The following is a 13198-nucleotide window of genomic DNA, read 5'->3' on the forward strand; positions in this document are numbered from 1 at the left end:
CCGCGGGCAGTCGGCAGGTTGTCCAGCCGGATGGACAGGTCCACCAGCTGGTCCAATGTGAGGGTGGTGTCTTGGCAGGCCAACTCCCGACGAACATCCTCCCTCAGACTGCACCGGTAGTGATCGATATTTCCATCCTGCGCTGGCGGCCAGGAAGTCCAAGGCGAAATCTTGGGCACTCCTCGTCCCCTGTCTCAGTTGGAACAGACGTTCACCCACTCTGCATTATGGCCCAACACCGCATCTCCTTCACACTATACGGAGTTGGCCCACTCCAGGGCTTTGCCTGAAAGGCAGGAGACGAGGGCAGACACGCTCTCACACCCCGAAGTAGCCGGGTGGACGGTCGCCAGGTAGAGCTCCAGCTGTAGTAGAAACCCCTGGCATCCGGCAGCCGTCCCATCAAACTCCCTCGGGAGTACGAGTCGAATCCCGCTGGGACCGGGTGAAAGAGAGGTGGACAGTGGGACCTGCTGTAGTGGGGCTGGTGGAGGCGCTGGGAAACCTCCTTCTCTCTCCAAATGACCCATCGTCTGCAGCACTCGATCCATGGCGGTGCCCAGACATTGCAACATGGTCGCGTGCTGCTGAACGCGCTCCTCCACTGCAACCGGGAGGGCGTCTGCTCCTGCTGACTCCATTCTTCGGGTGAGTGATTCTGTAAGGAAGTCTGTGTGTAGCTGGTGTATCGGAGTCAGACGCAGGACAGCAGATATGAGTAAATAAACATATTTTACTCAACATATATAAATGCAATACAAAAACAGAGCCCACATTAATAGACCTTCCTACATACAAACACTCAGAAAAAACCATGGGGGACCAGAGGGTTAAATAATGAACAAGTAATTTGGGGATTGAAACCAGGTGTGTAAAATAAAGACAAAACAAATGGAAAATGAAAAGTGGAAAATGAAAAGTGGATCGGCGATGGCTAGAAGGCCGGCGATGTCTACCGCCAAACGCCGCCCGAACAAGGAGAGGGACCGACTTCGGCAGAAGTTGTGACAGTTACATTATAGCCTTATTCTAAAATTTATTAATTCCCCCCATCAATCTACACACAATGCCCCATAATGACAAATAAAAACTGAAATATCACATTTACATAAGTATTCAGACCCTTTACTCAGTACTTTGCTGACGCACTTTTGGCAGCGATTACAGCCTCGAGTCTTAGGTATGACGCTACAAGCTTGGCACACCTGTATTTGGGGAATTTCTCCCATTCTTCTCTGCAGATCCTCTTCAGGTATGTCAGATTGGATGGGGAGCGTTGCTGCACGGCTATTTTCAGGTCTCTCCAGAGATGTTCAGAGAAATGTCCTGAAGCCACCCCTGCGTCGTCTTGGCTGTGTGATTAGGGTCGTTGTCCTGTTGGAAGGCGAACCTTCGCCCCAGTCTGAAGTCCTGGGTGCTCTGGAGCAGGTTTTCATCAAGGATCTCTCTGTGCTTTGCTCCGTTCATCTTTCCCTCGATCTTGACTAGTCTTCCAGTCCCTGCTGCTGAAAAACCTACTCACAGCATGATGCTGCCACCACAATGCTTCACTGTAGGAATGGTGCCAGGTTTCCTTCAGACCTGACGCTTGACATTCAGGCCAGAGAGTTCAATCTTGGTTTCATCAGACCAGAGACTCATTTCTCATGGTCCTTTAGGCACCTTTTTGGCAAACTCCATGCGGGCTGTCATTGGCATTTTACTGAGGAGTTGCTTCCGTCTGGCTACTCTACCATAAAGGCCTGATTGTTGGAATGCTGCAGAAATGGGAGAACCTTCCAGAAGGACAATCATCTCCACAGAAGAACTCTGGAGCTCTGTCAGAGTGACCATCAGGTTCTTGGTCACCTCCCTGACCAAGGCCCTTCTCCCCCGATTGCTCAGTTTGGCCTGGCGGCCATCTCTAGGAATAGTCTTGGTGGCTCCAAACTTCTTCCATTTAAGAATGGAGGCCACTGTGTTCTTTGCTACCCTTCCCCAGATCTGTGCCTTGACACCATCCTGTCTTGGAGCTCTACGTACAATTCCTTTGACCTCATGGCTTGGTTTTTGCTCCGATATGCACTGTCAACAGTGGGACCTTATATAGACTGGTGTGTGCCTTTTAAAATCATGTCCAATCAATTGAATTTACCACAGGTGGACTCCAATCAAGTTGTAGAAACATCAAGGATGATCAATGGAAACAGGACACACATGAGCTCAATTTCAAGTCTCATAGCAAAAGTCTGAATACTTATTCACATAAGGCATTTATTTTTTAATTAATGTGCAAACATTTCTAAAAACCGTCTGACCAGCCGGCCCTACCCACCTTTCTGGCCAATAGCCTACTTTATTGGGATCTCAATTGCTCTATCCCTCATTCATAGCTTGATTACTTGTGTTGCCCATGTTTGAATGGGCAATGAGCAGAAAATGTATGACAAATAAAAACAAATGATTCTCACTTGATGTCCAAGATAAGTCATTTCAATTGAGCCAATGTTGTGGAGATTGTTACTGTGTAAGATATTTGTTTGAGCCTATAGTCGTTCATTCATAATGACAGGATACCTAACTAGAACACTTAATTTAATACATTTAAAAAAATATATATAAAAAATATATATATATTCGATAGCTGCCAAAATGGCTGACTGAAAAGCTTGACATGCATAATGAGGTTGCAGAACCTAGGCTGTTGATGTACTGTAGGCTTATGTGTTAAACTATCGATTGAAAAGTATACATTATAGAATGCATACAAATATTCTAAAACTAATCAAACAGTAAGAAAAAGTAGTAGTAAACACGCAGAAGCAATATGAGATGGTATTGAATCGTGTTAGTTTATTTACCTCTGGGTATAGTTCCTCACAAGTTAGTAATGAGTATTCTGGGGACAATATTCAGGATAATAATGTTTTGAGCAAAGGAGGAAAGAGAATGCCTGAAGCACAAGGCAGGATGAATTGAGATGGGACTGTTTTGTATGATGAGTATAGAGTAGGAGAGTAGCTAAAAAAAAAGTAGATGACTCCTTTTCATGAAGAATGGTGCAATTGAAAGTGCCTTGAAACACCAGTTTCCCTTTTCTGTTGTGGAATTCTGTTAATTCATACACCAACACTCAAACAAACCTGCCCTAAGGGGTGGGTTTAGTACTAAAATAAGACATGTGAATCTTAATGATACTTCGAATTGTAAACTTGAATATTGAACATACACCGGTCCCAGTTTCTCAAAAAATGGTAGCCCCGCCTTCCTCTGTTTGGATTTCCCTCCACACTTCCTGCTTTGTTTGAGAGGGAGCGAATTGACGGACTGAATAGGCTAGCTGTGGAGTTTAGAACATACGAATGTGGGCTGGGAAGTTTAGAACATACTAAGAATGTGTTGGTTTTGAGTGATTGTGATTCACTCCCAGTCAGTGACAACAGACAGGATAAGGATAAGCAGTCAGGTCAAGTTAGGTTGTTAAATTACTGTGCAAGTTAGCATTTGTTGATTCAATTTAGCACTTAGCAAGTTCTGGTCACTACAGGATCCTGTTTTGAAACTGGATGTAAAAGGGTGAGTGACCTCATGTGTTTAACATTGAGTTACTGCATTAAGATATACTTTAATCTTCGTCTGTAAACTTCACTGAATGGATCATTTTATGTAAGTGGTGATGTATTGGTGAGGCCATTGAAGGCATCTGCATACCTTACTGATGTAGCAATTGTTGGTCCGTTAACGCAGCATTTTGACTGAAATATACTTACATAACTAACTTAGTCCTCTTCATCTTCTACCGGTGGAGTGTCTTTTGCCACAGTCCGTGCCCTGTCCCATGAGACCCATCTACTCCAGCACAGCCACCACTGTCCATCAATATGTGTCCAAGCCATCAGATCCTGAACGTCTTGATTTCAAGGGCAATGTTCCTACGGCCAGTCTTCTTATACATGTTCCATTAGAGATCAGATTTTGTCAGTGCAAAGCAAACCATTGTGTGAAATATACCACTTCATAATTCAAATATCACAATGCTCAACTTCAAGTTGTTTGAGGCACAGGAGTGTGTTGTGTGATTTCTGGGCTGGAACAAAAGCCTGTGCACTCCATGGCCCTCTAAGTAATGTCAGGATCAATAACGTAGCCAGCTAACTGAGAAAGATTGACTTCAAATGTAAACAGTACTGACTCAATATTCTCAATAATACATCACTTACTTTAGCTCTTTTGATAAACCAGAAAACAAACCGCTATATCTGAGAGTTTGTTAGTTACCTGGCTAACTTATTGATTCTGCTTTGTGACATACACTGTAGGACTAGGTTGGCCACGCCTTCCTTCACTTAGCCAACACCTGGTGTGACAAATCAACAGTAATCAATTAGTATGAAATTAAATTCAGGTGTGCAGACTGATAGTATCTACTGGACTTTTTCACTGGGAAACTAAAATCAAAAGTCGTACTTAGTCTAGCCGTTTGATACTTAGTCTAGCCCTTGATACTTAGTCTGAGTGTCCACAGGTGCATTTAATTGCCTTCCTTCACAGGGTAATCTAACTGGGCTAAATAGAATTTCATCCAACTGCAAAGGGAATCCCCCATGAATGTTATCATAGGAGGATTACCCCATAACCTTGGGTTTGACAAGTCAATTCAGGTCCATGCTGTCAGAGGGGGGGTAACATGGAGCTAATCTCTGAATCCCAGAACTAATCTTACTTAATTGTGTCAAATGCTCAATTAGGTTCTGGGGGGAAATTCCTGAAAAAATATCAGAGACAAGTAAAGTCTCCACCCTCCTAAACAAACTCTTTACATGGAGCAAATGCGTCACATTACATTTTCAGCTGCAGGTAGTACTGGATTTATATGATGGGGCAGTTTTAAGGAATGACATTCCTTGAGGGCAACATTACTTTTTCAATGATGATTTGCATACTTGTACTAATGTCATTACAGATTCTTCCAACTCAATGGGGTTTATTTTATTGCTTTAAAAAAAACTGAATCTTACTGGCTTTAAGAGCTGTCCTAAATTTGTCAAGATGACATGGCTAAGATGGCATGGCACTATGCAAGGCACCTTGATTTTTTATTTGTTTTCATTCCTATTTTGATGAGAGGCAGTGGTAAGTATATGCAGAACTTACCGCTTAGTTGACTATAGCCTGGAAACCTGATGTTTTATTTAATGGAATTCTACATTGGGTATAAATTAGTGTTTGGATCAGTAAAGTTCCCTCTCACGACCTCTACAAGCCAGAATGTTGAATAAAATTGTATTTTAACTTACTTTACTGTTTGTCTGGGTGATTGGTCTGTTTGCAGGTAGGAATGTGAGACAATATCCACAGGAAAGCATAATTCAATCCTCTTTTCAAAGTGCTGGTAGTGTTCAGATTTGTCACCTGAAGCATGCACAGAACCACGTAAGCATGAGCCTGGCAAGTATGCATGCGTACATGTATTTATCTTGTGTGAGTGCTTCAATGAAATTCAACGTCAGGTTTCCAGGCTAGGTTGGCTATTGCAAGTGAAGGGTAGGGTTCTTGTATCCTTCCTTCTCTCCACCCTGCTGCCTGCAGGCTTGGAGAAACTAGCAGCCTCTGTGAATGCTGCAAGGTGACATGAAAGGTCAAAAGCGGTGAGGGGGGAGCACCCTTCTCAAATGGAACAGTAATCTGGGCTGTAAGCTCCTGCTGTCAACAGCAGCATGGTGATTCGTTCAGAAACATCTCTTTTGCATAAAATATGTCTGAATTTTCAAACTAGCTTTCATTGGGAAGGCGGATCAAGCGTTTAAAAAAAATTGTATGTGAAAACAGAATCCTACTCGTTACTCCACCTGCTTAACCCACTTTTTTTGTTTTGAGCCACCGTCGGCCAGAGCAGGGCACCTGACTCACGCCCAGGAGGCGGTTCCAAAACAAATGCAATCACTTTTCACCCGGTGCAAACACCTCCCACCGGGGCCAGATTCGAAACCCATCACTGAATCGCCTGCTTGAGTTGCCTGGCAGGCTTTGCACTCTACCAATCAGAGTTGACAGGGTGTAAAAAGGAGGAGGAGCTGCATGATTGTGGGTGTGTCCTATCTTGGACTTCAACAATAGTGTGTATGGGAAAGTCAGTGCTCCCACTTCTATTTGAATTTCATACACTTCATTAATGAAGAGATGAATGAAAATGTTTCAGTTTTTTATTTGCATGAATCAAAAGCATTGAAATGCAATTCAGTAGAGTAAAACAAAAACAGAATTGTACATGATTGACCTTCTTTTGCTCTCTCATCTCTACCACCTTTCAGGTCAAGCATGGATGTTGCTGTTGCAGAGGAACCCCTGAGGAAAATCTTCAGAGCAAAAAAGACTATGAAAGTCAGCGATCGACGGCAACTGGAATCCCTTCACACCACTCTTTCCTCTCCATGTTCTTTCCCATCCCCACCTCAGCCATCAATGGTAAATGGGAAGCACTGTGAAGCTGTGTCTATGGAAGTAGATAAAGAAATGCATGGAACTACACATACCACCACTCATGCCACTTCCTCCCTGAGAGCCACATCCCTAACCACTGAGATCTCTGAGGAACCAACAGCCTCTGAATTACTGGTTTCTTCATCACAGAACATACACTCTGATGTAAAAGATGTTCAGGAAGAAGGAGAGGGGGACAAGGAGTCTACATTACCCAGCCTCGAGGTAGAAGACAAAATGAAGGGGGATAGAAATTCCAAAGGAGATGTTATTGTTTCCTCTCCTGTGAGTTCAGAGAAAACAGAAGCAGTAAGAGAGAGACAGGTTGATGGTATGGAAATGGACCTGGTACCAGGTACCACTCAGGATACAGTGCCCATATTGAACCCTGCCGCCTCCCTCCTCCTGTCTTCCAACACGGCTGTAGAGTCTGTCTCTTCCCCTTCGCTCTCCCCATCATACACGGCAGAGTCAGACCAGGAGGTCAGGCCAGGGTTCCTGGTGCTTAGTGAAGATGATGATGTCCAGGATGAGAGTGATGAGGAACAGAGGGAACGTGAAGGAGGGGTAGAAAAAGTTGAGGTTAACATGAAGAAGCCAGAACAAATTGTAAGTGGTGCTTCATCACCAACGCCCCTTCAGATTGATGAAGGTAATCTTTTCCAATCTCAACTAAAGCACCAAAGTCATTATGTCAAGTTTAGATTGTATGTTTATTTAATTTTTTAAACCTTTATTTAACTAGGCAAGTCAGTTAAGAACAAATTCTTATTTTCAATGATGGCCTAGGAACAGTGGGTTAACTGCCTTGAAGAACGACAGATTTTTTGACCTTGTCAGCTCGGGGATTTGATCTTGCCACCTTTTGGTTACTAGACCAATGCTCTAACCACTAGGCTACCTGCTGCTCCAGATGTTAGCTAGGTTGCATGAATTTGTCATATTTCTGACTTCAACTGGCCTGTTGGATAGCGGAAATAATACATTTTTCAAGAAGTTAGCTTAGATTATAGCAGTGTTTTGATAGTTGGATGATATTATAATGTGTTGTGTTCTCTCTAAACAAGAAGAGGAGGGTGCTGCTCTACAGAAGAAACGATCCTTGTCTGGAGACTCAGAGGATGGTGGTGAAAAACAGGGAGAAAGAGACTTGGAAGTGGTGGAGAGGCATAACAAGAGGCCCAGAGTAGACTGTGAAGAGCTGGAGGCTCATGTGGAGCTGAAGATCAGTGGGAGCGCTGAAAGGCAACACAAGCTAAAGAAGGTTGGTCCTCAATTGAGATGTGGTTTATTTAAATTAAAACATTTAATAAAACTTCTCATTTCCCAAGTTGTAGTCATGTATCCTGAGTTGCATGGCATATTTTTTTCATATTTTTTATATTTTTTCATATTTTTTTATTGGTGCTAGCTTCTTGTGTTTTGGGTGTTATTTATTTAAAAAAAATCTCTGGACCGGTTTTAAGGTTAAACAAATCAAATCACCTTCCATCTTTTTTCCTCACTTGTCCATTAAAATCCCTATCCTCTGTAGGTGGTGCAGCAGCTTGTTGAGGAGCAGTTGTGTGTTCTGCAGCTCACACTATTTGACAAGAGTCTTCAGGGGCTCAGAGACAGACTGGACAAAATAGAAAAACACCCGAGTGCACTCAAGAGCCTGCAGGTCAGTTGTCAGAAAATGAGAAATCAAACACAAACAGGGTCATCTAGGATAAAGACATTGGAATGTATTGCCCATTAGACAAGCAAATCCATGCTCCACGTGTGCCCTTTCAGGCAAAGATTGGCCGACTTTCTAAGAAAGTTGGAACTGCCATCCAGGCCAGGGAGAATGCCAAGAAACCTCCAGAGGTGAGTGAAAATGGAGGCAATTGGTCTTTTAACGATGACTGTGATTTCAGAGGGAACTTGCTTTTTTGAAAGATTGCTGGTACCATTGGAACTATATACAAAGTGCTTTTCCCTATATTCATCAGGTACTGTTGCCACCTACCTCTACTCATGCCACAGCAACCACCCCAGCAGAATCAGCAATTCTCGACCTGAGGTAAGTCATTGGTTTGAAGTGTAGCAGCGTGTTTCCAATTAATCAGGGAAAAAAACATTTCACCAGAGGGTAACCCAAAGAAATAGGTGCATTGACAACGAAGATTCAATTTGTCATTGAGTTATTTGGGATAAAAGTAAATTATTGGATTTACAGTGATGTCATACTGTATCTCTCAGCATCCACTTATGTTTGTGTTCACCATCATTCTCCACTGAGCAGCCTTTTGATCAGCTTCCTGAATCCTCTGCCTGTAATCATTTCCTCTCCTCCTTGTAAACAGAACAATGGGGAACAACACACCGGATCCAAAGCGTAATGATCAGAGCAGTCAAACCCCTACTCCTGTACGTAATGATCAGAGCAGTCAAACCCCTACTCCTGTACGTAATGATCAGAGCAGTCAAACCCCTACTCCTCTACGTAATGATCAGGGCAGTCAAACCCCTACTCCTGTACCCACAGGTGAGTAAGAGGGAGTTAGTCTGTTGGCAGGTTTCTCTTTATCTTCAGCTGTGTGTTTTCTTTAACCAACTGATATTATTATTGTATACGGTCTCTTCTTTTTAAAAATCTCCATTTCTTTCTCCTCCACAAGCCTCCTTGCTACCTTCCCCCTCTTCCACAGCCTCAGTCAGATCTCAACCCACATCCCAAACCTTGATGCTGAGCACCTGTGTTACCCCAACACCAGGCCCGTCCGCCTTCCCTCTCCAGTCATTCCTCATACAGCTGCCTGGTGGAGGGACAGCCATCCTTACCAACCCAACCAACTCCCAGCTAATCCCAGTGTGCGCACTTCCCGCCATGACGAGTTCCACCGTGACACCCACCACTGCCTTCCTCCTGCAGAGGACTACTCCCTACACCCCTGCTGCTCCCAAGCCCCCCTCTGTTTCTGCCCTCTTATCTCATTTCGCTGCCATACCCACAACCACGACTACACCCACTGACATACCAGCTGCCACAACGTCCCACATGACCACACCCATAACCACACCCACATGCAGGGCCACAACCACACCCTGGGCCACAACCATAACCACACCTACATGCAGGGCCACAACTACACCCTGGGCCACAACCATAACCACACCTACATGCAGGGCCACAACCACACCCTGGGCCACAACCATAACCACACCTACATGCAGGGCCACAACCACACCCTGGGCCACAACTGTAACCACACCCACATGCAGGCCCACACCCAGGGCCACAACCGTAACCCCACCCAGGGCCACAACCGTAACCACACCCAGGGCCACAACCGTAACCGTAACCACACCCAGGGCCGTAACCGTAACCACACCCAGGGCCACAACCGTAACCACAACCACACCCAGGGCCACAGCCACAACCACACCCAGGGCCACAGCCACAACCACACCCAGGGCCACAGCCACAACCACACCCAGGGCCACAACCATAACCACACCCACACGCAGGGCCACAACCACACTCTGTGCCACACCCAATGTCTCCCACCCTGGAGCCACTGGGACAGTCAGCAGGCCCAGCTCCGGTGTGTCCGTCTGTGAGTCCATTCGGCTTGTGTCTGTGACGAACTCCACTTCAACTTCATCCTTACCAAGATTCTCAATGCCAGCCACCACAGGCACTCAACCCTCTGTGCGACCAGCTGCCTCTGTGCATCAAGCTGCCTCAGTACAACTAGCTGCCCCTGTACCACATGTGCCTGCAAAAACAGGTTAGCTTACACCTCAGAAGTTTGGCTTCTTATCTTGGAAGAGTAAATGTAAATAGTTTGTTTTGCCCCGATTCTCAGTGTCATTCTAACTGAGAAGCTGTTTTCCTACACTCCTATGTATGTAGGTAGTGAATCTACAAACCCTCCTTCAGACTCCACACAGGCATCTCATCCTGCCATATCAGAAGCATTCATAGACCTGACAGAGGAGGAGGAGGAGGAGGATGATGATGATGTTCTAGGTAAGATTGAAATTGCCTTTCCCTCCCACTTCCTTTTGGTGAGCAGTATTTTATGATATTATAGAGGCATCTCCTGAAGTTGTCCCCATGTGTTTGTGCAGTTACTGGAGTGCTGAAGGCTCCGATGGCTTTGAAGGCCTCACCCTCGCCTTCAACAGCGGGTCAGCGAACAACAGCCACACAGCAAACCTCCACTTCAGTCGGAACACAGGCCGGTAGGTGGTGTCTTGTGCCAACGCTGTCTGTAGTTATGTTGACAGAATACCCAGATTGTTTTTCTCTTTATTTATTGTTTCAGTGAGGTCATCTCTTGGTCAGATGTCAGGTGTTGGGTCTCCGCATGCTGTTTATCATCGCCCCCTGCAGGTGAGACTACCAAATATTTGAAAGCAGAGCAACTGTCTTTCAATACATGCGCTGCGTTTCAAACTCATAAAAGACGCACCCTCCTCCACTTACCCTCGCCTTATGCAATTGGGGGAATACCCGCGGCCGTCTTTGTCGTCAGTCCAAATGATTAGCCAAGCAAGGGAAGTTGACAACGTAAGCCACTCAGCCCTTGTTTTTGATAGAGTTTGTGAGTGTACAATTATGTTCACTCTGGGGCCTGAAACGCCCCATAATTCAATTTGCGTTGATTGTACATCCGCTAAGAAAAGTCAGCCTAAACTTAAAACCAACATTAATTTGGAGAGTCAACATACAAGTGTAAGTAAAAACAAATGTACATAAATTAGAAATGGTGCTACTAATGCACATGACGGCTTAAACACTTAATAAAAGTAATGATGTTTTTGTTTGGTTAGCTTTTGGAAATGATGGCTTGCGCACAACTTTCCCTGACATCACACTTATACATTGTAGTTTTCAATGTATCTGATATAGTAGGATGGCTAACATTCGATGTCTGCGGAGGCGTTGTCTTCTAGCCAAGATATGAAATGCAAACATAATTGACTGTAGCGCATATAAGGCACACACAACAGCTACCAGTGGTTTCATGATGACTGAAAACAACTGTGAGATGAACGAGTGACACATTTCCGGGCAAGAGCGGTCCATTTAAAATGAATTCCTTCTTCCGTCGCCCCTTGCCCTGCAAGTGTCAACTCGTCAGACGTCATGATGTGTCATCAGAAGTGTCCACTTAATTTGAGGGCTGAGGGGAGAGGGTGTGTCTTTGTCTTTTAAGTGTTTGGAATGCAGCCATGGAATACTGCATGTTCCAGAATGTTTTCCAATTGGAATAAAATGTACATATTGGCCTATAATCAACCAAAGAGAGTAAACATAGCAAATGGATGTGAAAGGCTGAGTGAAAGTTGTAACATTTTCATCAAATTAATCTTTCAGGGCTCCCCATCTAAAAGTGTTGCCTCGGCAACATCCACTTCTTCATCTTCCACACCTTGCCCCCAGCCCTCTCCCCTTCCCCCCTTGCCTGTCCCACCTCAAACTATCAGCCTGCCCCTAGAAGCGGCCAGCACCAGCCCTCCACAGCAGCCTCTGCTCAAAATAACCCGGGTTCCGAGCCATAATGACGGCATCGTGCTCTCCTGGTCTGTGACTGAGGTAGACAGGAGCTGTGCTGCCGTGGACAGCTACCACCTATACGCCTACCACCAGGACCACTCTGGCCCCAGCACACACCCCCTACTCTGGAAGAAGATCGGGGAGGTGAAGGCCTTGGCTTTGCCCATGGCCTGTACACTCACACAGTTTGTCTCTGGCTCCAAGTACTACTTTGCAGTCCGTGCCAGGGACGTGTTTGGCCGCTTTGGACCATTCTGTGAGCCTCAGTGCACTGACGTCTTAACGTCCCCTTCACCGAAAGCTCCAATTTAACCACACGCTAAGAATTAAGGTAAAATGTTTTGTGTCAAGTTAAAACAAGAGGAGAAATGTTGATTTTGTAGATTTTTTTTCTGGTTACTTAGAAAGCCAAAGTGAAAAGTTCAGTAAATCTTCTGGCAAAACGAATTGCTCTATTTTCAAATGAATGTGTTTGGTATTTGTTTTATCAGAATTGTGCACTCCTATCATATTTGAGCCCAGGTGTTTACAAGAGTGACTTATCATTGGAATGTTACTGGGAAATGTTGCCCATCTTGGTGAAATCGGTTGGCCCCATGTGACCACTGTCTGCCTGCCGTGCCTACCACATGGGAGCAGCATTGTACCAAAATGGTATCTTCGACACAGGACGAGAGGATTTGAAAATCAAATCTGAAATGGCCTGGTCCCGTTTCTGAACGATTATGGAAAGTATTCTTCTCCTTCTAGTTTCCTGAAGGTATTTGAAAACTCAAACTTTTCATTGCAATTGTCAGTCTAACTGAAAGAACATACTATGAAGGGCAGCATGACCATGTTATTATATGGTAATATCCAGTAGTTTTGCGTCTCATGAGAAATGAGCCTGCTAAAGCCTATGTGACCTCTTTTCCTCCTGCTCAATTCCTGCTACTGGGAAGGACAAGTTCTACAGTTAAATTATACATGATCTAGGGCTTCCTGTGTATGTGGGCACATCCTGGGACATTTTCTTTTATGGATGTAATTTAATATAGTTTTTTTACCTTTTTAATTTGGCATGAACAGAACCAGTCATAATGATTTCATATTGTCAAACAAACAACTTCAAAAAGTAGGCCCCCTGCGCATGTTCGTCAACTCAAATAATTCTAGCATCCTAACATTTGATGAATAGATGAATGGAAAGAGACATCTGTTACAAAA

General features: G+C 44.6%; 1 protein-coding gene across 2 annotated transcripts; it reads left to right on the forward strand.

The window, feature by feature from the left end:
• The first annotated feature begins 3270 nt into the window (after positions 1 to 3270).
• On the forward strand, positions 3271 to 12455 carry LOC115110492 (activating transcription factor 7-interacting protein 1-like). 2 transcript variants are annotated; one of them, XM_029636204.2, is made up of 12 exons: positions 3271 to 3555; positions 6291 to 7111; positions 7527 to 7723; positions 7994 to 8122; positions 8236 to 8310; positions 8436 to 8506; positions 8790 to 8971; positions 9105 to 10217; positions 10343 to 10459; positions 10561 to 10674; positions 10758 to 10825; positions 11813 to 12455. In XM_029636204.2, the coding sequence occupies exons 2-12, from the start codon at positions 6298 to 6300 to the stop codon at positions 12302 to 12304; spliced, it is 3372 nt and encodes a 1123-aa protein (XP_029492064.2). In that variant the 5' UTR covers positions 3271 to 3555; positions 6291 to 6297; the 3' UTR covers positions 12305 to 12455. The 2 variants fall into 2 exon arrangements, with proteins under 2 accessions (XP_029492064.2, XP_029492065.2); XM_029636205.2 differs by having other exon boundaries at positions 7530 to 7723.
• Positions 12456 to 13198: the final 743 nt, after the last annotated feature.

This window comes from Oncorhynchus nerka, linkage group LG26, assembly GCF_034236695.1.
Source record: "Oncorhynchus nerka isolate Pitt River linkage group LG26, Oner_Uvic_2.0, whole genome shotgun sequence".
Classification (NCBI taxonomy): domain Eukaryota; kingdom Metazoa; phylum Chordata; class Actinopteri; order Salmoniformes; family Salmonidae; genus Oncorhynchus; species Oncorhynchus nerka.